General features: G+C 40.7%; 1 protein-coding gene across 1 annotated transcript in view; it reads left to right on the forward strand.

The window, feature by feature from the left end:
• Window positions 1-7,111: 7,111 nt before the first annotated feature.
• Window positions 7,112-25,823, forward strand: part of LOC117542569 (dolichyl-diphosphooligosaccharide--protein glycosyltransferase subunit STT3B) — a gene marked incomplete in the record, with an annotated part of 89,839 nt that continues 71,127 nt past the window's right edge. The window contains 1 exon segment of the mRNA XM_034210309.1: window positions 7,112-7,635. Coding sequence (XP_034066200.1) covers window positions 7,370-7,635 — 266 coding nt within the window.

A 25,823-nucleotide genomic window follows, 5' to 3' on the forward strand; every position in this document is an offset into this window, starting at 1 on the left:
ATGTACAGACATGTTATCCTCAAAGGTGAACCAAAGTCACACTATAACAATGCACTTTCCTCCTTTTCATTAGCACATGTTAGATGCAGGATAACTTGTAATGTGAATTAATAACATCGCTGCATTTCATTTCCAGGCTCTGGTGCATTGTCCTTCAATGACATGGCTTACTGGTTTGGGGATGAAGTTGACATTACTGTTATCAATGACTCCTGATTGGACTAAAAGTCTGCTGGAAGAATAGTCCCCTGTATTTAACTCCACCCACATTGTGTAGCGCAAATAACTAGGAAAATAGAGACAGACAGTAGGAGTTACATTTCTTTAAAACAGTAAGGCAAGTTAACATATTCTAGTAGAAATTCAAAATAAGTATGCACTTTAATTGAGCCTCTCATGTCAGTTAAATATAAACCTTAAACAAAGAGGAAGTAAATGAAGCTAGCTTAGCTTAGCATGAAGAGTAAAAACAGTTAGTCTGATATCTCTACGGTGTAACAAATATAGAATCGGAGGATGAAACCCTCGTTATTTGTCCCACACAACACACAGTGAGATGTGGCCTCTGCTTTTAACCCACTTGGAGCAGTTGGCAATATCAATCCAACCTGGGCTTTGCTAGGCTAAATTGTGTGCATCGACTAACAGCATTACGTCATAGTTAACAGAAATAGCAAAGATTAGTTGGGTGGTGATGTGTAAGTGTGTGTACTCTGTCCTTTTTCGTGGAGGCATGGTCAGCAATGTCATCCCCTCCCTCTGTCCCTTTTCTCATCCTGCGCCCCCCTCCCCCTCCTTCCACCACATCCCATCTCCCCATATTCATTGGAGAGTCGTGCTACGTTTAACTTTATTTTGTAGGCGTGAATTGTGTTCTGTCAGATGACCAATGGAGGGCAACCAGGAGGAGAATCGATTGGACACGGGGCTGAGCACAGAGATGCATAGTCCTGACCGAGGGGCCATTTGGTATTGAACCACCTTTAGAAAGTGCTATTAAGTCAGAAAATAGACCTGTATTGGCCTTTAAGTTAATGTAGTCAAACATATAGCACAGAATCTTAAAACAGATTTAAGTTTGAGTAAATACAAGATGAGAGTGAGGCAAATGCAGTAAGAAGCTGTCTTGGAAATCAGCCCAAATATATACATGACAGGCATCTTCATACATTCAAAAGCTCTGTGTTAACCTTCTAAAAATGGGAAGGAAAAATGTATGACAACATTGTTGCTCATGTCTGCTCCCTTGTTTGGGATGCCTCTGCTGTAGTTGTTGTGCCATAGAAGTTCCAGAGCTGTCATTGAAGCAATATCACATACATCTGTTGTCTTCTGAATTGAGACAGCCCATGTAGGCTACTCGGGGAGGTGAAAGAAGGGTCATTTGTCAAGCTGAGGCAGCTGGGAAATTGGGAAGCATACTTCGATTTACAACAAGTGAGTCATATTTTTTTTCTCAGGTTAGCATCACTCTCCTTCTTATTTTCCCTATCTCTCTGGCTCTATCAGTTAAACTTTACCAACTTTTTATGCAGCCTGCCAATAGGATATGAAGCATCACTGCAGGCACTTTGAGCTGTGTCGACAGAATCAATCTTGATGCATGTGTTGGACTGTGAATGTTTACAGGCAGTTTTTCTATGCTGATGTGGTTTTGAGAGCTTTTCTCAGCCAAACAAAGTGTTGTTTTCTTTATTAAAATGTAAACTCTGCTTTATGCACTCAGATGCACAATGATTGTCATTTCAATTGCTTAATTGGATCATTATTGTATAATTTTTAAGGCATCATTATTGTGATTAAAAATCGGAACGAAATTATAATTTTTTTAATTATAATTTCGAGGTACAGTATAATGAAGTTCTTAAATCAGAAACTTACTCATTTGGTATTTAAATTGTCAAATAATTGAAGCTGTCATTGACAAGATTATTTGTTAATTGCTTTGTTCCCGTCTTGGAGATGTGTTAGATGAAAGTATTTTTGTAATCAAATGAAAAGAGATTTTCAATCAAAAACCGTCATTGTCTCTGCACCTCGCAGCCTCTTACGGAGAAATAACTTTTCGTATGCTTTGGAAAATGACAGATGAATGCAATAGCATCCCGCAGCAGCTGCAGCCTTATAAATTGAGCAAGAGCTCTTTGATCTCCGGGATGATAGATCACGCCTCACTCTTTTTCAAAATGCAGAAATGTATCATACTCTTCCATATTCCAACACAACAAGCAATTTTCTTTACAGAAGCAGCCTGAGCGTGGGTTTGCATATAAATAGATATGTAACGCAGCACTATAGATAATCATTGTATTGCCCATCTTGACATTATCAAGATGAACTGTCCTATCACACATGGTGAAACGCATGCCTGCACGCCTTCCATCAAAATCGAGATTAAGATGTTGTGCAGTTGCAGAGTATCATCCGCTTGTGTTGCCTGGGTCTGAGTGGGTCATTGCCTGTTGGAGAAATGGGGGCTGCTCAGGGGGAAATGGTGTGTCACTGATGAGGCCACACAGGTAACCCAGTGGAAAGACCCCACTTCACCAAGAGAAGATTTCCCCCTAATAACACAGCACAATTTGCACATTTGAAACACACTTTCCTCATTGTATTTACGTTTTAATTAAAAAAGTCCTGTAACTATTGCTCACTTGTCTAATAGGGTATGTTTTTATTTTAGTAGTAGTAGATTGAGCTATTATAGTGTATGTATTTTTTATTTTATATGTGTATTCTAAAGATATAACATATCTTTCTATATCCATCTACTATATCCATCTATCTATGTACTCTATTGTTTTAATGTTGTCTTCCAAATCTCTCACTAACTTGCACTTAAGATGACATTACACTGTGTTGTCATAGAAACCTCTTAAAACCTGAATACATCATTTTCAAAATTAAATAAGGATACATCCATGCAAACAAAATAAAACTTGACCTTGAAAATTATTATGATGCCGGGCAGCTTCTTAGAGACTGTTAAAATAGGCTACCTCTCGTTGCATACAGGTAAACAGATAGGTCATAACAGTTGGACGTCGCGCCTCATCAGGATGCTAAATGCTTTTCTTCTAAGTGCTCTCATTGCTGTTAATGATTGCGGTGCAGATGGGCTTGCACAGTGGCGAATCCCAGGCACCGCCTAATCATTCTGTAACACAGACAGACTCTGTGGAGTCTTTAGAACTTGCTGCGCTCACAATGAACAGACATCCTGTTCTGCCAGGTTTTTGATTGAACTTACAGAACAGATTTCCCCCTGTTGGGTTGGACATGTAAATTATGCACAAGGCAATTAAAGGGGAGCAAAAGCAAGTAAAATATTACATTACATTTCATTTAGCTGACGCTTTTATCCAAAGCGACTTACAATAAGTGCATTCGACCAGGAAGATACAACCTTGAAGAAAACAGAATCATATAAGTACATCAGGTTTCATAGAGCCAAACCATTTTAAGTGCTACTCAACTGGCTTTAGATAAGCCAGTCCTTTGTTAGTATATAAGTGCTTTGTTAATATGTAAGTGCTAAGTTAGTATATGAGTGCTTTTTATTTAGTTTTTTGTTTAGTTTTTTGTTAGAGGATAATAACAACTTAACTTTGTGCAAAACAAACCAATGATAATTTCAAATGTATTTTCTGTGCATAGATTGCAAGCCAGACATCTGGGGAATTCAATACTTTTCATAGATGTGAATGTGTTTGATGCAGTGTTTTCTTGCTTTCTACCCATTGCATGCTGGGAAAGAGTCAAGATTCAAGGCGTTATTGTCATGTGCACATTAGCTACAGTATATGGAAATGAAAAACTTAAGTCACAGGCTCCTCCAACATTGCAACGTGAATATAGGACATAAAACAAATAAAACAGATACAATAGTGCAAGTCAAAGGGTCCCGTCCTCACTAATGAACCATAAGGAAAAGTATGTATAGTTAAAACAAGGCATTGCTTCCATTGCACAGCTGCAACTGCTGTGTTGCAGGGATGTCAGGAATCTGGGGCGATGATGTGCCAGCTTCTCAGACATCCTCCACACTGCAGGCTGTGACGAAAAACAGATAACAACATCAGATTTCTTTCCCCTGTGCACTTCACTTACCTACTGCATTATATAGTTTTCCTTTAAAACAATCCCGCAATTTAGCTTTCATCCGAAATAGCGTATTCACAGAGGATGCTGTGCTATCTCCAACATGCTTACATAACACTGTGCACAATTGACTGATATTCTTGAGATAATTATACATCTCAAGTCAAATGACTGAAATCACTGAACACAGCAACCATTTTTTTTATTTTTCAGGATCCGCCAGTTGCACCAATTTCAAGGAGATTATTTCATGCAAAAATGTATCAAATGTGCTTTGCTAATAATTATAATCTCCTTGACCGGTTGTGACACCTCTCTCTTTCTCTTTCTATTGCTCTCTCACACATGCATTTATAGCAGAGAGAGATGACAGAGGTGCAAAGAATGTTTCATTCCTGGCATCTTAAGCTTTTCTGCACGATTGGCCTTTGGCGAAGTAAAGAAGTGTAGACACCTAAGAAAGCCAAGCATAAACTCAGCGACTCTGTAATGTTCGAGGGAGAAAAAAGCAGAGAAGAAAGACAAAGCAAACGCAAACATTCAAGCCTCTGGAGACGGAGGAAAACAAAGCTGCCTTGCCTGGCAACAGCACTCATTTTGGCTGGCTTTCATCTGGGCTTGGCCTTTTGACAACAGATGCAATTGAAGCAATCTTCACAGCATGCATTATTATTTGTCTCAAAGGTCATTCATTCAGAATGTTGAGTTATAGGGGGAAGAGTTGAAGGGGTAATGTGCTCATCCTGGTAACAGCAGGCCTTGATGAATGATAGAGGAACTGTGTACTGCGTGTTTTATACATAAAGATGTATTCATCAGTATGCATGTGCTGCATGTGGGATTACATATGTTTGCCTGCATTGCATCTTTGCACGCCCGGTTGCCTGTGAGTGTGTTGTGTGTGGTTGTGCATGAATTTCTTTTTGGCTCTGAATTTTAACAGCAGCGTATGTGTGCCTTACTGTCTGTTCTCTGTGATCTCTTCATGAACTCAAAACTTGTATCCACGTCTGCCACTCCATCTACTCTCCATGATGACCCCCATTAATTTCCATAATCATCCTTTTACTCTCCTTTATTATCGGTCTTCCATCTTCCTGTCTCTCCAGCACTTTCTCATCTCCCTCTTATCTCCTCCTCGTCTCTCCAGAAGATCGCCTCAAAGCACATTGCAACAAAGCCGGCTCAAACTTCAGTCCAATTCTTCTACATGAATATTTACTTTACTTTTTGTAAATAGTTTTTTTTTTTAGCTGTAAACAAAGTTCATGCAAAGTAATAATTGGAATTTGTGAAGTTCACAAACTAGCTAATTGGTTACTCTCAAATCAAAGGGGCTAAAACTGGATATGATGAACAACTTGTTTTATACTTTCAACAGAAAAAATATGAATTCCCTTTAAAACCAATACGTTCTGATTAGTAACATGCAACATCTGTTTAAACATTCCCATAAATTACCAAAAGCGATGGGTATTAAAATTGGTTGTGATACATTAACACAAACAAATTCTAATTGGAATTCATGATTTTTAAAGTCAGTAATTAAATCACATTGCTGCTTGTTTACAAACCGGTCCTCTGATTGTACACTGCTCCAGGGGTAACCTTTATGGAAGATGAAGCACCGTGCAGTGGGATAGGTTAATGCAAAACAACAATTAGTATGAATATTAATCAGACAAGGAGCAATAAAGTTTTGGAAAGCACTGAGCATAGTCAATATTATTTTTGTCTGGTGGATTTAAAGGTGGTTAGAAGGAGTGTCTCTGAGTCAAAACCTAGAGATAAAACCCTCTGCATGCTTGCTTAAAACTGTTTTCATATACCTGTCAGAATTATTTAATATTGTAAAACACTCTTTGTTCACAGCTACTTTACCTCAGCTAAAGTAATATGGATCGGTCCGTTCTTAATAACTACCGATATCTAACCTCTCCATCGTAGTTAAGATCAAATAAAAAGTTGTTCTTGAACAAGTTAATACTTTCGTCAAAAATCTATTATATTTTTGAGACTTCACAATCCGAGACCAACACAAAATAAAGAATAAGTGTTGAATGATATAAGAAATAACTCATTAAATTAAGCTTTCAGTCCTTTTTTTCTTTGACTTCTTATTAGTGAGTTCCAGTATTGGTTTCAGGTGTTCTGTTCTAATTCTGATGTATGTGAAAGTGTTAGGCCTACTATATATGCAGAAAATGTAAGAGGGGATGAGGAAAATGTATTCTCTTCACTGTGACTTGTAACACTATTCTTTCTATCTACACTTTTACAGCTGTTGCACTTTTGTTTTTCTACCTTTGGGAACTGAGATAAATCAATAACACTTCCTACCGCTGCCTCATTGTTATATGTGCAAGCCCAAAATTGATGTATACTATAAATCTAAAACTAGAGCATTTGTTTGAAATGTTAAAACAAAGTTGTATTATTCCAGTATAGGCTTTCAAGGCTTCGGGGGAAGTTGGGAAAGTACATCCTGAATTTAAGAGAATGATGAATGCTGTGTTCTTGTCTTTGCTGGGGGACATAATAATGATGAGACACATCAATCTTTATTACCTCCCAGTCCAGAACATCCAAGGGCAACATAAATATTGCACTCACAGAGAACATTTATCTTCACACACCTGAGTATAGCTTACGTTCTCTTTTAGGTTTTGAACTATGTGCACGTTTCTTTTGCTTTGTTATTCTTTATGGGAATGGCAAGTGAATCATTCTATATGAAGCCTACTTTAATCCGAGTAATTAAGGTTTTATTTATAGCGAGCAATAGAATGACTCAATCTTCATTCAGAACAGGGGATAATCCTTATTTCAATCAGTAGCACATCATTTACTATGGTAACATTGGTGGACTCATCCGTCTATCTAGCCAAAGTTGCGCTGTGATTGGCTTAAAGACGTAAACCACCGCCCCTTCGTACCTGTCGATCTGTGACAGGTCGCTGAAGCTCTCTGACGCCCCGCCCACCGCGTCCCTCCCGCCCCTTTCCACCGGCGTTCAATCGTGAAGCGAATTGACTCTTGCAGGCTCGGTATGTGGCGCATGAGTATGCGTTTCGGGATGTAACGGCTGTTTCTCGGAGTACTCTCACTGAATTAAAACATATTTATATACCAGGGTGGCTCAGAAGATAGGAAACCTAAGAAGAGCGGACACAAACTAAGGGAGTTTACGACAGCGCGGAGTGGAGGGAGACACGGGAGCGTGGCAGGAGGGACGACCTAGCAAATCCAACCGACACCGCACGCAGAAATGGCGGAGCACCACGCAGCAGGCGACGGCAAGCACAAAGCGTCCACCAATGCCGGTGGCTCGGTGCACGGGAACAGCCGACCTGGCGCCGCGGGTGGAGGAGGGGGAGGGGGGAAAGTAGGCCTGTCTGGTGGACTCACACAGCCGGCAGGGTGGCAGTCTTTACTCTCCTTTAGCATTCTCTTCCTGGCCTGCCTGGCCGGATTCAGCTCAAGACTTTTCGCGGTGATCCGGTTCGAGAGCATCATCCACGAGTTTGATCCATGGTAAGCTAGCTCATGTCTGTCAGGTTTTTCAGGTTTCCTGGTTACAATTGCTTACAGTGACAAGCTAAGACAGAAGGGGATGTGCAAATCTCTGTAAAGGGGGGGTCATTCAAAATTGCATATGTGTTTTTCTTTTGTTGTACTGTTTAAAAGTAATCAGCGAGTGTTTTGATCACCGATTTTAACTACTGTTTAGATGCCTGTGATCGTTAGCTCCTCGAGAATGATTCCCCATATTGATCAACGACAGGATTATATTGGTCTAATACTTTGAATATGAGCTCAGTGGCCTGATAACAAGAGAACGGACTGAAACGCATCCAGCTGGTCCGGTACGACCACTTTTGTTAAACGATGCTCCCGTCAAAAACGCTGAATAATAGCTGTAGTGAGCGGTATAAGTAGACTACAACTGCAAGGACAACTTTGTTTAGGTTGTAGGGAAACATTTATAAGTAATGTATGATTTCTCTGTCCTCTGCGTGATTTAATTCATTGAAAATCCTGTGTGAGTGGCGGAAGTTGAAATGATCGTTGTTCCTTAAATGAAGATTATCGCTTCAGCGGTTGTCGATATGATGGATTGACTGTTTTTCCTGCAGGAAAAAAATCCTCTCAGAGTTTAACCCAATTTGCTGAGTTAGTACACAACATGCACACTGGATTGTAAGGTTCTCCTGCAAATTACAGCCAGTGCGCATCATAACAGGGGTCTGTTTTATAACCCGGAAACCAAATGATCCGGTCTGGTGTGCCTGTCATCACAATGAGGATTATTCCGCTTTGTAACTGTGTCACATGGGCTCTCAAGTGTCCGCCGTCTGGTTGCAAAGCATCCCCTCGCTGCTGTCCTATACTCTGTGGCATCCAACCAGACGGCACGACTGATGCATTCATGTATTAATTTCCAAGGACAGGTGCTCCATCTTGCTCAGGGTGACACTTGCCACTTCAATTATGTTGATAACTTTATTGCATTTACAGCCAAGGGCCAAGGCTTCCTCTTAGGAGAGGGTCCACACGGTTCAGAGGAACTTGATCCTGATTTAAGACTGGAATTTGCACAAGGACCTGACTGTTGATGAGGGGTCCCAAGTGTCACATATTCTTGTTTGCTTACAGCTTTTCTATTACTTATTAACAACCTGGTCAGCCACTATTATTTATGGTATCCTTCTTACAATCAACTCTGAATTCGTTTTGCCATCAGTTCAAACTGTAGTTCTTTGGCTAGCTAGATGTCAATGAAAAGATAGAAAAGGGGATTTTGTTTCTCACAAAAAACCTTTCAGCTAAGTCTACAATCTACATCTGTTGTTCTAAGTGTAATGTAGTTTACGTTTTAGTGTGGTTCACTTGGTTATCAGAAGGAGTATCAGATAATGGAAAATATATGTATCCCTATCTTGCAACATCCAAACCCCCTCTTTTGACCCCATGTGTAACCCTGATCTGCTAGCTGAGAGTCCCTACGTGCATTTTACAATCATTAACACTCTCAGGAATTCTTAAGTGTTTATAGCTGTGGATAACATTAGTTTTTGCATAGATTAACACATAAACCTGACTCCAGTTGATAATGTGTTTCCCAAGAATGTTAAACATGCCGCTATTCAAAGATTTATTCTGGTACCTTTTGTTGACTCTTAAACGCAAGATTGGTCTGCATCGCTCTAAAAAGCAGGTTTTTTATGATTATGCTGCATCACATATTATAATTTCCTCACCTTTTTTGACAGTGAGAAAAGAAAAACAGATTTTGTACAACTCCAGGCACACATGATCCTGATTGGAAGTGGCCCTCACTCCCAGACACACATGATTACTGCTGTTGTCGTCTGGATGCTCTTATTGATTTTCCTCTGCACAGAGCTTGAAATCTTCTCCAGCTAAACATGACGTTAAATAAACTAGCAATTCGAAGAATGAAAATTGGATTTCAAAACACCAAAATGTCAAGCTTATTTTGCAATATGCAAACACAAATATGTAGACGAGCCCCCTTATATGACTTGCCTGTTATCTGGCTGTGTTCATTATTTCCGAATATTTGTTGATTATTTCCAGGACCAGAGAGGCTTTGGTTGACATTCAAGTGAGATTTTGTTTGCCTTCTCCATTCCTGAAAGCAATTAATTTCTAAAGTTGTGTCCTGAATTAAAAATGCATTTCATTTTCCTTAACTAACTCAAGGCTACAAGTCACTGGATGTTTCTGCTCAAATATTCATCATAGACTTTGACATGTAGATGTGGAACTCCTCTGCCCTGCTTATACATATACAGTGGGGCAAAAAAGTATTTAGTCAGCCACCAATTGTGCAAGTTCTCCCACTTAAAAAGACGAGAGAGGCCTGTCATTTTCAGGTACACTTCAACTATGCAAGACAGAATGGGGGGAAAGAATCCAGGAAATCACATTGTAGGATTTTTAATGAATGAATTGATAAATTCCTCGGTAAAATAAGTATTTGGTCACTATGGACTGACGGCTTCAGGCCGGGTAATATTGCACTTTATTAGCGTGATTGCACAGTACAGTTGACATTACATATTTGCACATAATTCATACTAATTATTGAGGTAGTATCTTTTAACTGATTAAACCGTATTTATTGGAATGTTGCCTGGCAGGTGCTGGTCGGGTCCTCGGCTCCGCCTGAAAAGATAGGGGAGTTTGCGAGAGCGCCGAGAGGAGTTATGCTGGTGTAAGGATGACAGCGGTTGAGAGTAATCAGGGTGCAAATAATATGTTGTCTGTGGCTGATGATTGTGTGCACCTGGTGTCCTGTGTTGTCTCCTCCCCCCTCACCTGTGTCTTGTTGTGCTGATTAGTGTGTGTATTTAGGCTCTGTTTCCCTGTCTGTTGAGAGGCTGGTAGGGTGTGTGAGATCCTTGTGGCTGCAGGATGTGTGCAAGGAGAACAGCAGGATTGAGGCTGTGAACTTTGGGCACATGATTTTAATAAATGCCCACGTCGGGTTATATTTTTGGACGTTCTGCCTCTGCCTACTTGCTTGGTCTGGGCCGCTCAACGGTCAGTCTCACAAACAAGAAGATTTCTGGCTGTCGCAGACCTGTAACTTCTTCTTTAAGAGCCTCCACTGTCCTCCACTCATTAACTGTATTAATGGCACTTGTTTGAACTCGTTATCAGTATAAAAGACACCTGTCCACAACCTCAAACAGTCACACTCCAAACTCCACTATGGCCAAGACCAAAGAGCTGTCAAAGGACACCAGAAACAAAATTGTAGACCTGCACCAGGCTGGGAAGACTGAATCTGCAATAGGTAAGCAGCTTGGTGTGAAGAAATCAACTGTGGGAGCAATTATTAGAAAATGGAAGACATACAAGACCACTGATAATCTCCCTCGATCTGGGGCTCCACGCAAGATCTCACCCCGTGGGGTCAAAATGATCACAAGAACGGTGAGCAAAAATCCCAGAACCACACGGGGGGGACCTAGTCAATGACCTGCAGAGAGCTGGGACCAAAGTAACAAAGGCGACCATCAGTAACACACTACGCCGCCAGGGACTCAAATCCTGCAGTGCCAGACGTGTCCCCCTGCTTAAGCCAGTACATGTCCAGGCCCGTCTGAAGTTTGCTAGAGAGCATTTAGATGATCCAGAAGAGGATTGGGAGAATGTCATATGGTCAGATGAAACCAAAATAGAACTTTTTGGTAAAAACTCAACTAGACGTGTTTGGAGGAGAAAGACCTCTGTCATTGCCAACAAAGGGTATATAACAAAGTATTGAGATTAACTTTTGTTATTGACCAAATACTTATTTTCCACCATCATTTGCAAATAAATTCTTTAAAAATCAGACAATGTGATTTTTTGATTTTATTTTTTTTTCTTCTCATTCTGTCTCTCATAGTTGAGGTATACCTATGATGAAAATTACAGTCCTCATCTTTTTAAGTAGGAGAACTTGCACAATTGGTGGCTGACTAAATACTTTTTTGCCCCACTGTATATTAAACCACTACCATTATATGTCAAACTGGGTGCTCTGCAGAAGAGTAACAATAGTTTCTCTTTACTGGGTTGACTTATTCAAATACTCTGTCTAGTTTATACAAATAGTGGAAAGAATAATATTACTATACCAAAAGCTACATGGTGAGGCACAGCATGTGTGTATGGGAGTACACAGGAGAATGATGAGTCCATTTTTTCCCCCATCTCAGTTATGTCAAGTAAGTATGTCAGCTTGTTCTGACAATACGATTTGACTGCACGATTTGGACGCAATGAGAGGTGGAGCACACGCGTGAACTGCGAGCCTCGCATCGGCAAAACTGAGGCTCCGTGGTAAACTGTAGTAACAAGAGCCGGCTCTTAGTCGCGCCAAATGATCCGGCTCACTAAAAAGAGCCGTAATTCCCATCACTAATGTAAAGAGATATTATCTATAAGGGCTGGCTCAATTCAAAATTGAAGTCACGTGACACAACGTGATGTCACAACCATATGCATATGTTATAGGGCTGTATCCGAATATTCGTTCGTTGGAGTACTATTCGGGTTTCAATTTCGTTATTCGGATATTCGTTTTTAATTTTTTTTTAATTTATTGAAATCTCCAATATCAACGTAAGAGCTTGTGCCTCTTTGGGGGGTGCTAACACTTAACCATAAACGTTATTGTTTACTTTCTCTGTCTTTATATGTAGACAACAACTTCCTGTCAACTGCGCTAACTCTCCATAAAATAAAAGCATGTCCATACAAAATAGAAAGCCAAGCCAAATTACACTTAAGACATATACAACTGCAACGAAAGTAACAAACACAATGCAATATCCTTTTCCATTTCAAAGAACACAAATTGGGTTGTATACATTAACTATAAAACAACAATACTGTAGAATAACAAAAAGAATGCTGTAAATAAACCGAAATACACGTGTCGAAGCGGTTCGCTGCTGATTACTACGCCCCCCTCCCCGCGGAACGAATATTCGGAATGGTATTCGGGACAGCCCTAATATGTTATAGCCTCAATAAAGTCAAAGTCTCATAAATGTGTAAGCTGCCGAGTTGATAAACACTTGGGAGGTATGTTGAAGTTTAGACTTATTGAATCTCAAATGGTGTTGCACATTTTTGCCCTATCTGCGCACCTGCCCCAATTGCACTGGTAAATACTCAACATGTTTACCACACAGTTACATGTATCATCATTTATAGCGGCAGTAATGTTTTGGCTTGGATAGGTGTAATATTCTTTGGAAAAAAACATGCAGAGACTTCCAATAATGGCACTAAGCAGCCATTACTATTTTAATTGGTGTATATTTGTGATTTTACGGCTTTGGCTAACCAAAGTCCGACCAGGTGCACCAGGTTTGCAGTTTTCTACAGAATCAATTATCCAAATAACTTGACCCTCAGCACTGCACTTTATCTCGTCGTCAGCTACACACTCACCAAGCATGAAGAAGATCTTACAGAGGGTTGGAGAAATAATCGAAACTCGGATAAATACAAACATGGTTAATAAAGTTAAACACTTTTATGTGTTTTTGACCTCTTTTATAACACAGTCTTTGCTGCTGAAAGTGCTTTGTTATGAATTCAACCCACAATGGGTGCTATCAAATTGGCTTTTTAGTACCAGCTATTATGTGTGTGTTTTCTCCCCTCCTGCTTTTGACACACACAAATGATGACGTGTATCTAAAAGTAGATTGGGCCCTACCAAAGGCTGCTGCTGGCACAGCACCACCTGAGCTAGTGCAGTAGTGTGGGAAAACTGAGAATAAGTCATGATTGATCTTCCTACCAGACACTTGGCTGCAGCTCTGATCTCTGCCTAAACTCCCTTGCCGACTGTCCAACAGCTTATGAAATATTCAGTGTTCGGACAGTGTCCAGTTACCTGCAGCCGAAAAGGATCGAGTGGGTGCCCATCCTCGGTTAATATAGAACTGTTGCCTAGAATTACATTATTTTTTGTTTAATAGTTTAGAGTTACCACAGCAACGTATTAGCCATTTCACAGCAGTGCCAAAGGTAATGACTATTTTGGCTCCGGCTCTTTAGTCTCCACTCGAGCCTTGCAGGTCAGGACTCCTTCTACTCAAACTATATCACAACACTTACAGGACACGGGAAAGCTAACAGCCTAACACCCTAAAATATTTGTATTCACCATCGCAGAGTGTTTTTATCTAGGCTGGGCCTCTCTGCAGACTAGTGTCCGGCATAGCAGGGGAGTCTGTGAATTGAAGGTGTGTATAAGACTGATTTCTTCCAGGGTACCTAGGGGAAAGTTTAGATGCGTTGAGATGGGAAGGAGCATACAGCGCTGGGAGACTAGTGCTGGGGGGAAACGATTATTTTGAAAACGATTAATCGGGCGATTATTTGATCGATTAGTCGACTAATCTAACGATTATTTTTCTGTTGTTCAATTCATAAAAAACGTAATGTAAAACAATTTTTTTTCACGATACTGTGTCTCAGGGGATCTTAATATTTAAGAACCTATTAATGTGTTATACCAGATTAACGGAAATAATCTCAGCTAACTGACGATACAAACCATGTTTACCAAAACAAAACACAAGTCTCATAAGAAGCATCTAAATGACCCCTGAGCGAAAAATGCTAACGGACATTAGCACAGAACTCAAGATAAAAGTACCCTTATTACTTATCGTAGCTGCACGTACAATATATCCGATTAAAACTGAGACTCCACAGATTATGTAGGTATATAGTATCATCACTGAGTGATCCGGACTCGCGACAAGGGAAGCAAATACAGTCATCACAACACGTACCTTTACAGAGCTTCTAGGGAGATCGTCTCACCACCGTAGCTGTCAATCTGATCAAAAGACGTTTTCAATGGCATTAAAATTAGAAAAAACGCGGCTGAATCGGTTAATCCATAGGTTTTTAACGTCTATGTATAAAAAAATGATTGAATTTATAATCCATAATTCCATTTTTATGTAAAAATCGGAGAGCAAATGCTAGCTGCTAATGGTAGCCACCACAGCTAGCTGCTGCCTCCGGTCTAGGCTATGCAGCAGTGCTTGTGGGATATGCCAACTCCATTTGGCAAAGACTGCAAATGACAATATCTTTGCGTTTTGGACTAACTTAAAAATATTCCCATGCTTTTGAAGACCTAGGGCGAGATGTTTTCGTTTGGGGGCTTCGTGCGCAATCCTGTGAGGAGGAGGTGGTAGCCGTTTCAGTCTCCATTGTGTTTGAAGTGCGATTGCGAACTGCTTGTTACTTTGGGTGACCCACGTGTGTGTACCGACGCGTCGACGCGGAAATATGTCGTCGACGATATTTTTGAAGTCGTCGACGCGTCGCTACAGCACTATGGGAGACAGATTATTACAAAGGAAACAACCCTATGTCATACTAGATTCAGACCCCATTTACATGGGAACATTTGCGTTTCAAAAAAGTCTTCCGTCCACACGCATTCGGCTCAATTAACGTGTCCGTTCACACGAGACCGCTCGACCCGCTGGAAACGCTGTAGTACATATGCCGGGCCTGTAAGTGGCGCTGCTGCTGCCACAAAATGGGGTCCGTTGAAACTGCAGATAGGGGTCCGTTTCTATCGTTTTGTTACGGCCTTGTGTAAACGAGGCATTTTACACACACGCAGCTGCTACATGCAGCAACACATGGAGATGGCAGAGAGAACGCGCTCCGAGGTGTGGTTAAACTTTACCCGTCTCGATGTGGACAATGCTCGTTGCCAAAAGTGCAATAAGAGTTTAGTATGTAAGGGCTTTAACACGAGCAATTTGTCTAAACATTTAGCAAAAGTGCTCCACATTCAGACGGAGGAATGCACCGGGTTCGATTGTCTTTCTAGTAGCTCTGTTGCCCCCTCCACGAGTAACGTTTCCACGTCAGGTGTTATCAGGTGTTATGTATGCTAGCAGCAACACACGGAGTTGACTCAATGATACAAACATGGGTTAATGATTAGAGGTAACTGAGTTATTTATTTTGTTAAAGTTTCAGCTATTCTGTTTACAGTTCTGTCATCAGATTATTTAATACGATTTTTTTAAAACACTGTTTCTTTTGATGTGAAATATTATTTATTTAATTTAAATAAAAGCAATGTTAATTTTGTTCAAAATGTGTTTAGTTAATTTAATAATATATGTATTTTTGAATCAAGTATTCATCTTTATTGCCTTCATTGTTAGTTTCCACATGCCTAAAACAACCTCAAGCTAAATCTAAAAGTTGATGGCTAAATAAGAGCGTTTGAGAAATTGTGCAAGGCATACAGTAATAGTCCGAATAGTCGATTAATCGTTTCATTAATCGATAGAGTAATCGATTATCAAATTAGTCGTTTGTTGCAGCCCTAATACGCAAGATAAACTATGCGGATACAACCCGTATCGTCCTCGTGTAAACGGGGTCTCAGTAGTAACCCCTATTTGTTCTAAAGGGGACTGGGTTAAATGTAATTTATCTTTAAGACGATATCCAATACAGTTCTTAAGGTTTGCTAATTCACACGACTACTCAGTTGACTGTCCTCCTCAGGTCTGACTGTGAATTATGTGTAATTTTGGACTGTTCAGCTTTTCGCATGCTCCAGGCTGCCGTTTCAGGACATAATAAAGGGCAATATACTGTACCACATAAATGTGAAGAGCACCGGTCGATTAATTCACACTGACTGGTAACTGATGCCCTAGTTTCTATCTCACAATTTGCCTGTCAGCTAATTTGGTGAGCCCATTCTCAAAGTGCTGGCAAGAATGCCACCTAACAAGAGGTGCTTGTCAGCAGCCCGGAGGGCATGAGAGTCACAGACGCCTTGATGGAGGATAATGACACTGAGAGGTAGGCCAATATGTTTGCGTGATGAATTGCCTCTGCTGAGCATTCACCGCAATATTTGTGCTTGTGTGCTCACCTCCACATTATAAGCTTCACAGGTGTTCGGAGCCAGTGTAAGTGTTTGTTTAATATAATACTTAATTACATGGGGTGGAAGAGGTCCAGCGTAGCCCGCTGTTTGCACAAGCTACAGGACATTGTAGCGATGGCTATTTTTCATTTAAAATTACCTTGAGGTGGTCCTTTGCCCCACCCTTAGCTCAACCACAGGCCTTTTGCTAGTTTTGGCAGCCATTGCTAATAAGATTTTAAGAGCATTGTCCTCCGACGGCATTCAGGATTGTGTTCCAACTCTTTATTTGTTATTGGAGGCTACATAATCTTATTGTGTACTACTATACTACTTTGAAACATGGCAGCAGTGCAACACAAGCCACCGATTACACCCAACCCTGCTTCTTACATCTCTGCGTTTAGCATGTAGACGGCAGTGCTTCCTGAACTCTACATTCCCTAAACAGCAGGCCTCCACAGTTAATTAGATTACTCTTTAACGCTGTTTCCACATTATTGAAATTTGGATGCCAACAGATTGGATGCCAACAGAGCAGATCACACTGAGAAGAGCACTGATGTGGATGAAAAAGTTAATGATCCTGACTAAAAAGAAATGTTGCTTTTGCCGTAGTAATAAGGAAGATAAAGCAGGTGTATTAAAAGATCTCAAGTTCTACACATTTCTACATTTTGACAAGGGCTCTCAACAAAATTCAGATATATACTCAAATTGTAAAAAAACAAAACAGACATTTGAGTATAAAAACTCATATTTCATTGTAATGAGGAAAACATTTATCATCACTGCACTAAATGCACCACATTAATTAATTAAATGTAACTTTAGTACAAGCTGCACAAGGAATAGTTCACAACCGTAATGATGGCTGAGAACCTGACAGTGCTAGTTCTGACTGCTTTGGTATCTGTATATTTAGGACAGTTTGCTCATAATTGAAACGCTTAGTATTGTGGGTAGTTTCCTGACAGCTGCTGATAGCTGAAGTGTGCTGCCATTGTTGTTGCACAGAACTGAACCGCTGTTTTGACCATGGATGTATAATAAGAACTGGATACAGCGTGGGAGGCGGGGCCTCATTCATTTCTATGAGAGTTGCTCATTAGCGCATGATGATAAAATGGCCCAACTTTTGAGAGTGAAACGTCACAGATTACCCGGCATGCCTGAGAAGTACCCGTATGTGCGCTCATAGTGCATGCGCAACTTTAACCAAAATGCTCGTTCACATTAAGCACGTCAATTTGCGTACACGTAACGGCACCGTGCGTTCATGACAGCATGGTAATGGATTGTTATTATGATGGATTTGATATTAACGAGGCGGCAGCTAGCGGCTAGCTAGTAATTATGCTAATGTACACATCAATCGTTATGTACTTCTATTACGCTGTAACTAGTGATATCCAACAGAGCTTCATTTAGCATGAAATAATTATTGCACTGTATATATATATATATATGTGTGTGTGTATATATATATATATATACACACACACACACAGTGCAATAAGCTTCTTAGTGCAATAATAAGCTACAGGGACGTTAATCTAACGTCGGCAATATTAACTTTATTTAATACAACATTTACGGTACAAGATTTAATCATACAGCCCATGTAGTATAATATTTTACAAATGATGAATTACAGCAAACATGTGCAATATATCCATGGGCGTCGCAGCCATTATATCAGGGTGGGACAAGTCCCCCCACTTTTTTAAATGATTAGTTTAGACCCCCCCCACTTTTACCACGTGGAAAGTCCGTGAATCGGTCTATCCACTCGCCGCACTTTGTAGAGCGCTGTGTCAGTGCTTCACTATCAAATCCATTCCACTTGCTTATTGAGAGAATGCTCAAATCAATGAAACTCTGTACCATGTTTTCACTGCTACTTTGTACCAAGGCAGATTCTCCCATAGCGCGCGCATGTTCAAGGAGTGTTGCCATAGTTGGACAGCTCAGATCTGTTGTATGAAGCGATGCCGGTAACGGAGGTAAGGCACACACACCAAATGTTCAGGAAATGGTTAATACAGCTAAAATCAAAGCTGACGATCTCTTGGTTTGATATGTTTTCTCCCCCAGACAACATGGACATAAGAACATTTTTTTCAAAGAAGAGGAAAGTAAGTCTTCAGCTGGTAGCAGTTAATCAGTTAACAGTGATGGCGGCGGCGGCGTCTCACTTCTGGAGAGGAGTTTCGTCTTTATGTCATGATAGAGAGATACAAATACTGAATAGTTTAGATGAGAAAAGGCATCGAAATGCCAGGTTACTAGTATTTATCATGTAAACAGGGAACATGAATAACCCGATCTCACTGTGCTCATGTAAACACCATGATGTCCATGTAGAGACGCAGTCAGTGTGTTTTACTGGAGCCTCAGTTCGATAAGAGATTATTTTCTGAGTTCTTTAATTTAGGATACTCTCTCTCAAAATGGTAATGTGCATTATATTTTAATTATACTTCTTATCATTCAGAAGCTTTTTGTGTGTGTTTATGTTTTACTGAGTGCTTATAGGCAATTTCCATCCCAGTATTCAGTTAACTGTTTATTTTCTGTGCACATTACATAGACTAGCTAATATTCTACCTACTGCTTGGGACTTTGAGTCTTCAAAATGTCCAATGTCACAGACTGGGACTTACTTTAGAGTCAGTTGTATTTACATTCAGTATGACTTGTTATGATTCAATGTGAAAGAGTATACTGCTCAATAAATAATGATCACTTCACCACCTCTCTTGACATCTAGGTGCTTGAGAGTGAGTCAGAGGCAGAATACAGGGACAGTGGAGAGAGGTCCATTGCTGAGGTGAGTGATGAAAGGGAAATGACAGTTTAGAGTAAATTGTGATGTGGACTCTCATCCCAGAATTTTAAGGAAATCAGTGGGGATATTGAACAGGAAGCATTTCAGTCAAGGGGCATCATATGACCAATATAGACAGAAGAGCAACATTTATTTGAACAATTCAATGATACCATTCCTAGGTGAACTTAACATCCGTATGGAGTCAGATCAGTCTCAATATTAATAAATGCTCACAGAAGGATTCACAAATGTATTTTGCGATGTATATATAAATGACTATCCACAACAATATCTCTCAATGCACTCACAAATATTTATTGTTGTATATAAATGTACAAAAAATGGGCATTTAAACTGCTTTTTATTAATTCAAAGACGGCTCTGAATTAATAATCAAATATGTTTCCTTTCTTGAAGAATGAAATTACAAAATGTACCCATCATTTCCCTCATGCTAGTATAGCCACATAAAAGTATCAAACTACCTAAAATGCACCAGAATACAGGAAATCTATTTTCTTCCGTTAAAAATTTCCCCCCCACATTCAGGATGCTTCCTACGCCCATGAATATAACCATTATTACAGCTCCGTGGGATGGCAGTAAGGCGATATGGGTCCGTTCTTATTGTGCATCCATGTAGTGCTGAACACGTAACTTGAACGTGCCGGGCGGCGCGGTCCCGTGGGTTAGATGCGCGTTCATAATGCAGAGGGAAATAACTCTCAGAATAACGTTATTAGCACATTTTTACAACTTGAGGAACGAATGTTTTTAATAAGGGCTATACAAGTGTTCATACTGGGTTGTTTATTTAGTTTAAAAAAAATTATCCAACGAGTTACAGACCACTCTTTCCCAATGTAAGTCAATGGGAAAAAGTGTTTCCGGGCCCAGCAACCTAAAGGAAGTGTAGTACCGCCGTTTGGCCACAGCGAATATTCTCATCAGACTCCGGCGCACTTCCTGGGGGCTTGGTTTTGACACTGGAGTTTTCTTCAGATTGTTCAGCTTTCAAAATGCTATACTTCAAAGGTAGGAAAAATGCTGACAAAGGAAACATTTGACTGAAATAAATTGACTATGCAAGTTGTTTTATGTTGATACGGTTGAATTTCAAGGTGTGCTTTAGAAGGTAAACACTGACATTGTCGTATCACAGCCTGTATTGTTGCTCTTTTTTTTTGACCTTTTTAGTTTGGATATAAAAGTGTTAAATGAAATAGCATTCTGTCTTTATACTGTATCCTCCACTGGAACTGATATTGGAGTGAGTCCAGGAACAAACCTCGATAGCAGAACTAAGGTTATCCCTCGTGATCTCATCTACAGAAAATGCTTCAGGAAACAGCGGACAAACTTCACTCAAACATCTGTTTGGAGATGTGCGGTTGATGCCGCTTTTGTCAAGCTGTTAGTTCTGTGTTGTCATGGGCGCTTTGATGTGATTGTTGTTCCATGACCAACCCGGCCCGCAGAACCCATCCGACTGGGGGAAAACCGAAGGAGCGACGCGTCCGCTTGACAAATGCAATCGCTGTAATTGACGGCACTCCCTTTGAATGCGAGTGTGTTTTCCTAAAGCGAATGTTCTATGCATCAGAAGTAGAAATGTGTGACCAGTCGGCTGTCAGTCATTATGCTTTGAGTTTCATCCAAAGACAGCTTTACACTCTTCCGCCTCTTTGAAACGGGACTAGTAATATTGGCCCACGTTTACAGGATCTTTAGAAAAATGCTTTGTGAAGATATCTTTGCATGTTTTCTCCCAGAATGTCTCTGTAAAAGAACAAACATTAAAAGACTGGCATGTGTAAATGATGCATGTGCACAGTAGTGTTGCACGGTATACCGATACTTGAAAGGTACCGCGATACCCTGCCGTTAAAAACGATACGATTCCTCCGTTTCATTAGTATCGGTACTTTAAGAATGACGGGGAAAAGTACTCCGGTGAGAAAGCGCCGTTTTAATAAAAGCCATGTGTGTTCAGCGCTCTGCTTCCACTCCCTGCACTGCAGCCGTGCCTGCAGTCCCGCCCCTCTCAAGCACGTTCTAAGTCCCTCCCCTCTCTCGTGCACGCGGCCACGCTCTAGCTGCCAGAGCATGTGAGAAAACGAGAAGCATGGCTGCAAGTAGGAGTGCAACTGCCGCTGCGCCTCGGCTAGTTGACAAAAAAGACGCCAGAAGCGAAATTTTGAAGTATTTGAGCTATATCTCTGACAGTGAGGGCAAGCCTACGGACACCACGAGGCCTGTCTGTGAGACATGTTTTAGATCCCTGCAAACCAAGGGAGCCAACACATCAAACTTGGCTAAGCACCTGCCGACCGGAATCCAGAGCTGTTTAAAGAATTTAAAGACAGACAGGTTAGCGAATGTGATAGATAACATAATTACATCATGCTCAAGCCCATGCCCTCAAATCTAAGTCAAACAAGTGTAATTTATTTTGTGACAAACGAACGTTTTCGTAGTTTGACGAGGCAATTAATGGCAATGATAACTGTCTAATATGGCTATCTTTTTAGTAGGGATGCACGATATTGGTTTTTTTAAACCGATAACTTCCTGTTTCTCAAGACCGATACCGATAACCGATAATAATGTAATATATATATATATATATATTACATGTACCTGTAGTTTTTGCACACCTGGTGGTAAAAAGACTAATAGTGAGCAAATGACATGAGCATTACTACTATGAACAAAACTAACCCTGGGGTCGTCTCTGGCAAACTTCTTGCCTTTTTCAAAAGCCTCGTCGATAGGTAAAAGCCCCGGTGCCTTTGCAGCTGGCTTTGGATTCGCCGCTAGTTTAGCAGCGCAGGCGTCTTCGTACGCTTTTAACACACCATCGTAGCGATGGTGATGTTTCAGGTGACTAATCAGGTTGGAAGTATTATAGCTCGTTACCTTTTTCCCTCCTCGTGGAACTTCTTCGTTGCATTTGTTAATACAAATAGCAAGCGAACTATCTAACTCTGAAACTTTGAAATAGTCCCATACTACCGACGACATGTTTGTTTACTGTCCTGGCTTCACGGCCGCACACCATTTACGTCACAGCCAGGCATGAGTTAGGGAGCGCTGGATTTGTGAAAAACTCCCCTCTTCCTAAACCACTAATACCACAGTACTGGCAAAACGGGAGGAGCCGAGGAAAAAACAAGCGCCCCTCACCCCAATCCACCCACACCGCAGTATTTTTTTCTTTTTTTTACTCAAAAAATATATTGTATATTATCGGGGCTATTAATACTTTTATCCGGATGATGTCATAATTCCTAATATCGAGCCGATAATTATCGTGCACCACTACTTTTTAGCTAACTTACCAATGTGGCTAACATCTGCAATATACATTTTGTCAATAATTATTTATATTACTGTACTATTACATGTTAATAAAATATTTTAAAAATTATATTTTATAAAACAAAAAAGTTGTTTGAGATGATGCTTAATTTTATTTAACATGAATTCTTGTCATTTATTTTGTTTATTGTTCTCATTGTTTAAAGTTTAAAGTTTGTGTTATAGTTCTGGTGTGAAATAAAGCACAGTAATTACCGTAATTTTCGGACTATAAGGCGCACCTGAATATAAGCCGCAGCAGCTAAATGTAATGATGTGTACATATAACAGCCGCACTGGACTATAAGCCGCAGGTGTTTTAATGTTTAATTACCATATGTAAGGGTTCGTGCACAGAGGGGATTGTCAGGAAAGAGATGGCTGTTTGAGGAAGCTCCCATTTATTAACATTTCAACAAACAAGTTGCATATTTGCATAACGTATTCAAGTGTTACCATTTAGTGCAATAGTAGCTACAGAACATGTACTGTGCTGTGTAAACTGTACTGTATCACATAGCGTTTCAGACACACAAACTTTTCAACTTTCAAACTTAAACGGTGCGCTCCCAGCGCACGTACCGGCAGTGATCTACAGCAGTGGTTTTCAACCAGTGGTTGTTTTCCATAATGAGGGTTTGTGCATGAAAACTTCCTTTGCACAAACTGTCTCGCTCTCGTAATGTCTGTCTGTCTTGGTCTCGTTCTGTCTCTCGTACCACTCTCGGTTCCACTTTTACTTTTTCGTGCTACCTGTCTCACTCTTTTCCGGCCTCCAGCTTTTCCTGCTGGAGCCCGCCGCTTAAAGGTGGGAGGCGCGGACCGGCCATAGAGCCCATAGAGTTAAAGGTGGTGGACTGTAACCTGTAAAATACATAGATTTAGGAGGTCCCCTAGTGGCCGTTAGCTGTAAAATCCATAGATTAGCCGCACCGTTATATAAGCCGCAGGGTCGAAAAATGGGAAAAAAGGCACGGCTTATAGTCCGAAAATTACGGTACATTTAAGACTGTTTCCCTTTTTTTTCTTTTTTTTTAAAGTATTGAAAAAGAATCGGAATCGCAATTCTTGACTTGGTATCGTGACAACACAGTGGAGTCAGTAGGGCTTTTCCTGAGGGGAAACATGTGAAACCCAATATGTACTTGTTATGAGAGTCTTGGTCTGTGCTTACTGAAGAGTATTGTTAGTCAGAATTGTCGAATATTGGATCTCTCTCTGGATGGCCGTGGGGCAGAGGGAACAGAGGGGATCTGTGCTTATCATACATCCCCTTCTCTTACTGACAGGAGTCAGCGTATAGCTCTGTGGGCGAGCGCACCTGCATACAGAGGAGAAGAAGGAGAGAGAAACTGTGGTCGGATGGTAGGAGGCGGAGAGGAAGAGAAGAAATTACTGGTTGCCAGGCATCCAATCTGAGGGAGGTTTTGGTGGTGGAGCCAAAGAGATTTCATTGTTCCAAGAACTGCCTCATCAGTTTGTTTGGGTGTGCATGTTTACGTGTAATGTTGGTGCTTAATGTTTTTTATGCAGGAAGGATAGGGTTGATTTGTGTTTTTGTCTGCTTTTCGGCCTCAGGTTAAATTGAATGTCTTCTGTAGCTGATAGTCTACTTACAATAGAGCCCATTTAATAAGATGTGCTGCTCAAAGCATCTCTAAAGCATTACTGAATAGTTCAACTGGCTCAACGCAGCTTATTCTTGAGTAATTTCCCCCCTTTATATTCATCCCTTCCTCCAACATTTAGCAGAAACTCCCTAGGAATCCACTGTTTAGCGTGCACAGCTAACCCAGGTAGATAGCTAAGAGCTGGACTAATCAGATGATTCCTAAAGCGGGAGTTATTATGAAAGTGAGGCAGTTGTAGCCACTCTGAGCTGTTTTGTGAAGTTACTACTGCATGGTTTACATCACGTTTTCCTGTGTGTGTGTGTGTGTGTGTGTGTGTGTGTGTGTGTGTGTGTGTGTGTGTGTGTGTGTGTGTTGTGTGTGTGTGTGTGTGTGTGTGTGTGTGTGTGTGTGTGTGTGTGTGTGTGTGTGTGTGTGTGTGTGTGTGTGTGTGTGTGTGTGTGTGTGTGTGTGTGTGTGTGTGTGTGTGTGTGTGTGTGTGTGTGTGTGTGTGTGTGTGTGTGTGTGTGTGTGTGTGTGTGTGTGTGTGTGTGTGTGTGTGTGTGTGTGTGTGTGTGTGTGTGTGTGTGTGTGTGTGTGTGTGTGTGTGTGTGTGTGTGTGTGTGTGTGTGTGTGTGTGTGTGTGTGTGTGTGTGTGTGTGTGTGTGTGTGTGTGTGTGGTCTTTTATCCCTGTTCCTCATTTCAATTTAAGATTTCTGTGAGTGTCTTGCATATTTTAGTATTTTATGCATATGACTCACTTATTTAGTTTACAAAGTGTTGTTGTTGTATGACATTATTGTAATTTGAGTCTGTTTCAGGTTTTTATCTCTATGCAAATGAAGTAAACCCATCACTAAAGCTAATCTCAGATGTGATTGCATTTCATAGAAAGGGTTACACGGCGCCTTCTGCCTCTGTTTTGCAGATGTCGCATTAGTCCTTCAGAATAGAGAGAGAGAGCGAGAGAGAGAAAAAAACAGGTGTCTCTATTGTCATACAAAACACTTTTTCAAATGACCCATTATTACAAAATATATTCAAAACTCACTATTCACTCTTCAGGTGGGTCGTGTAACTCTGGCACCTGTTCGACTTGTACCTCAATGTGAGGGCGTTTAAGAACAAATCTATCCATCCGAAATATACAATTAATCCTAGAAGTTCTGCTGTCAGTCTGCAATTTACTCGGCGCGAGTTTGGGGACTTTTCACTGTGAACGTGACGAATCAGTAATGCATGACGCAGCAGACCCAACGTTTCGTTGCTCTGATTGGCTGTAGGTCTGTTCAAATTGCATTCGGAGGCATTTTGATCTGACCGCGGCCGCGCTGATATTATAACGCGAGAGAATGTTCACACCTTTAGTGTATAAAACTCCCCCACTACTTAGACTATTCCTTGCACCCCTCTAGCATAAGCCAGAATGGTCTCAACCATATTGCGTCAGTAACG

Source organism: Gymnodraco acuticeps, unplaced genomic scaffold (assembly GCF_902827175.1).
Source record: "Gymnodraco acuticeps unplaced genomic scaffold, fGymAcu1.1, whole genome shotgun sequence".
Lineage (NCBI taxonomy): Eukaryota > Metazoa > Chordata > Actinopteri > Perciformes > Bathydraconidae > Gymnodraco > Gymnodraco acuticeps.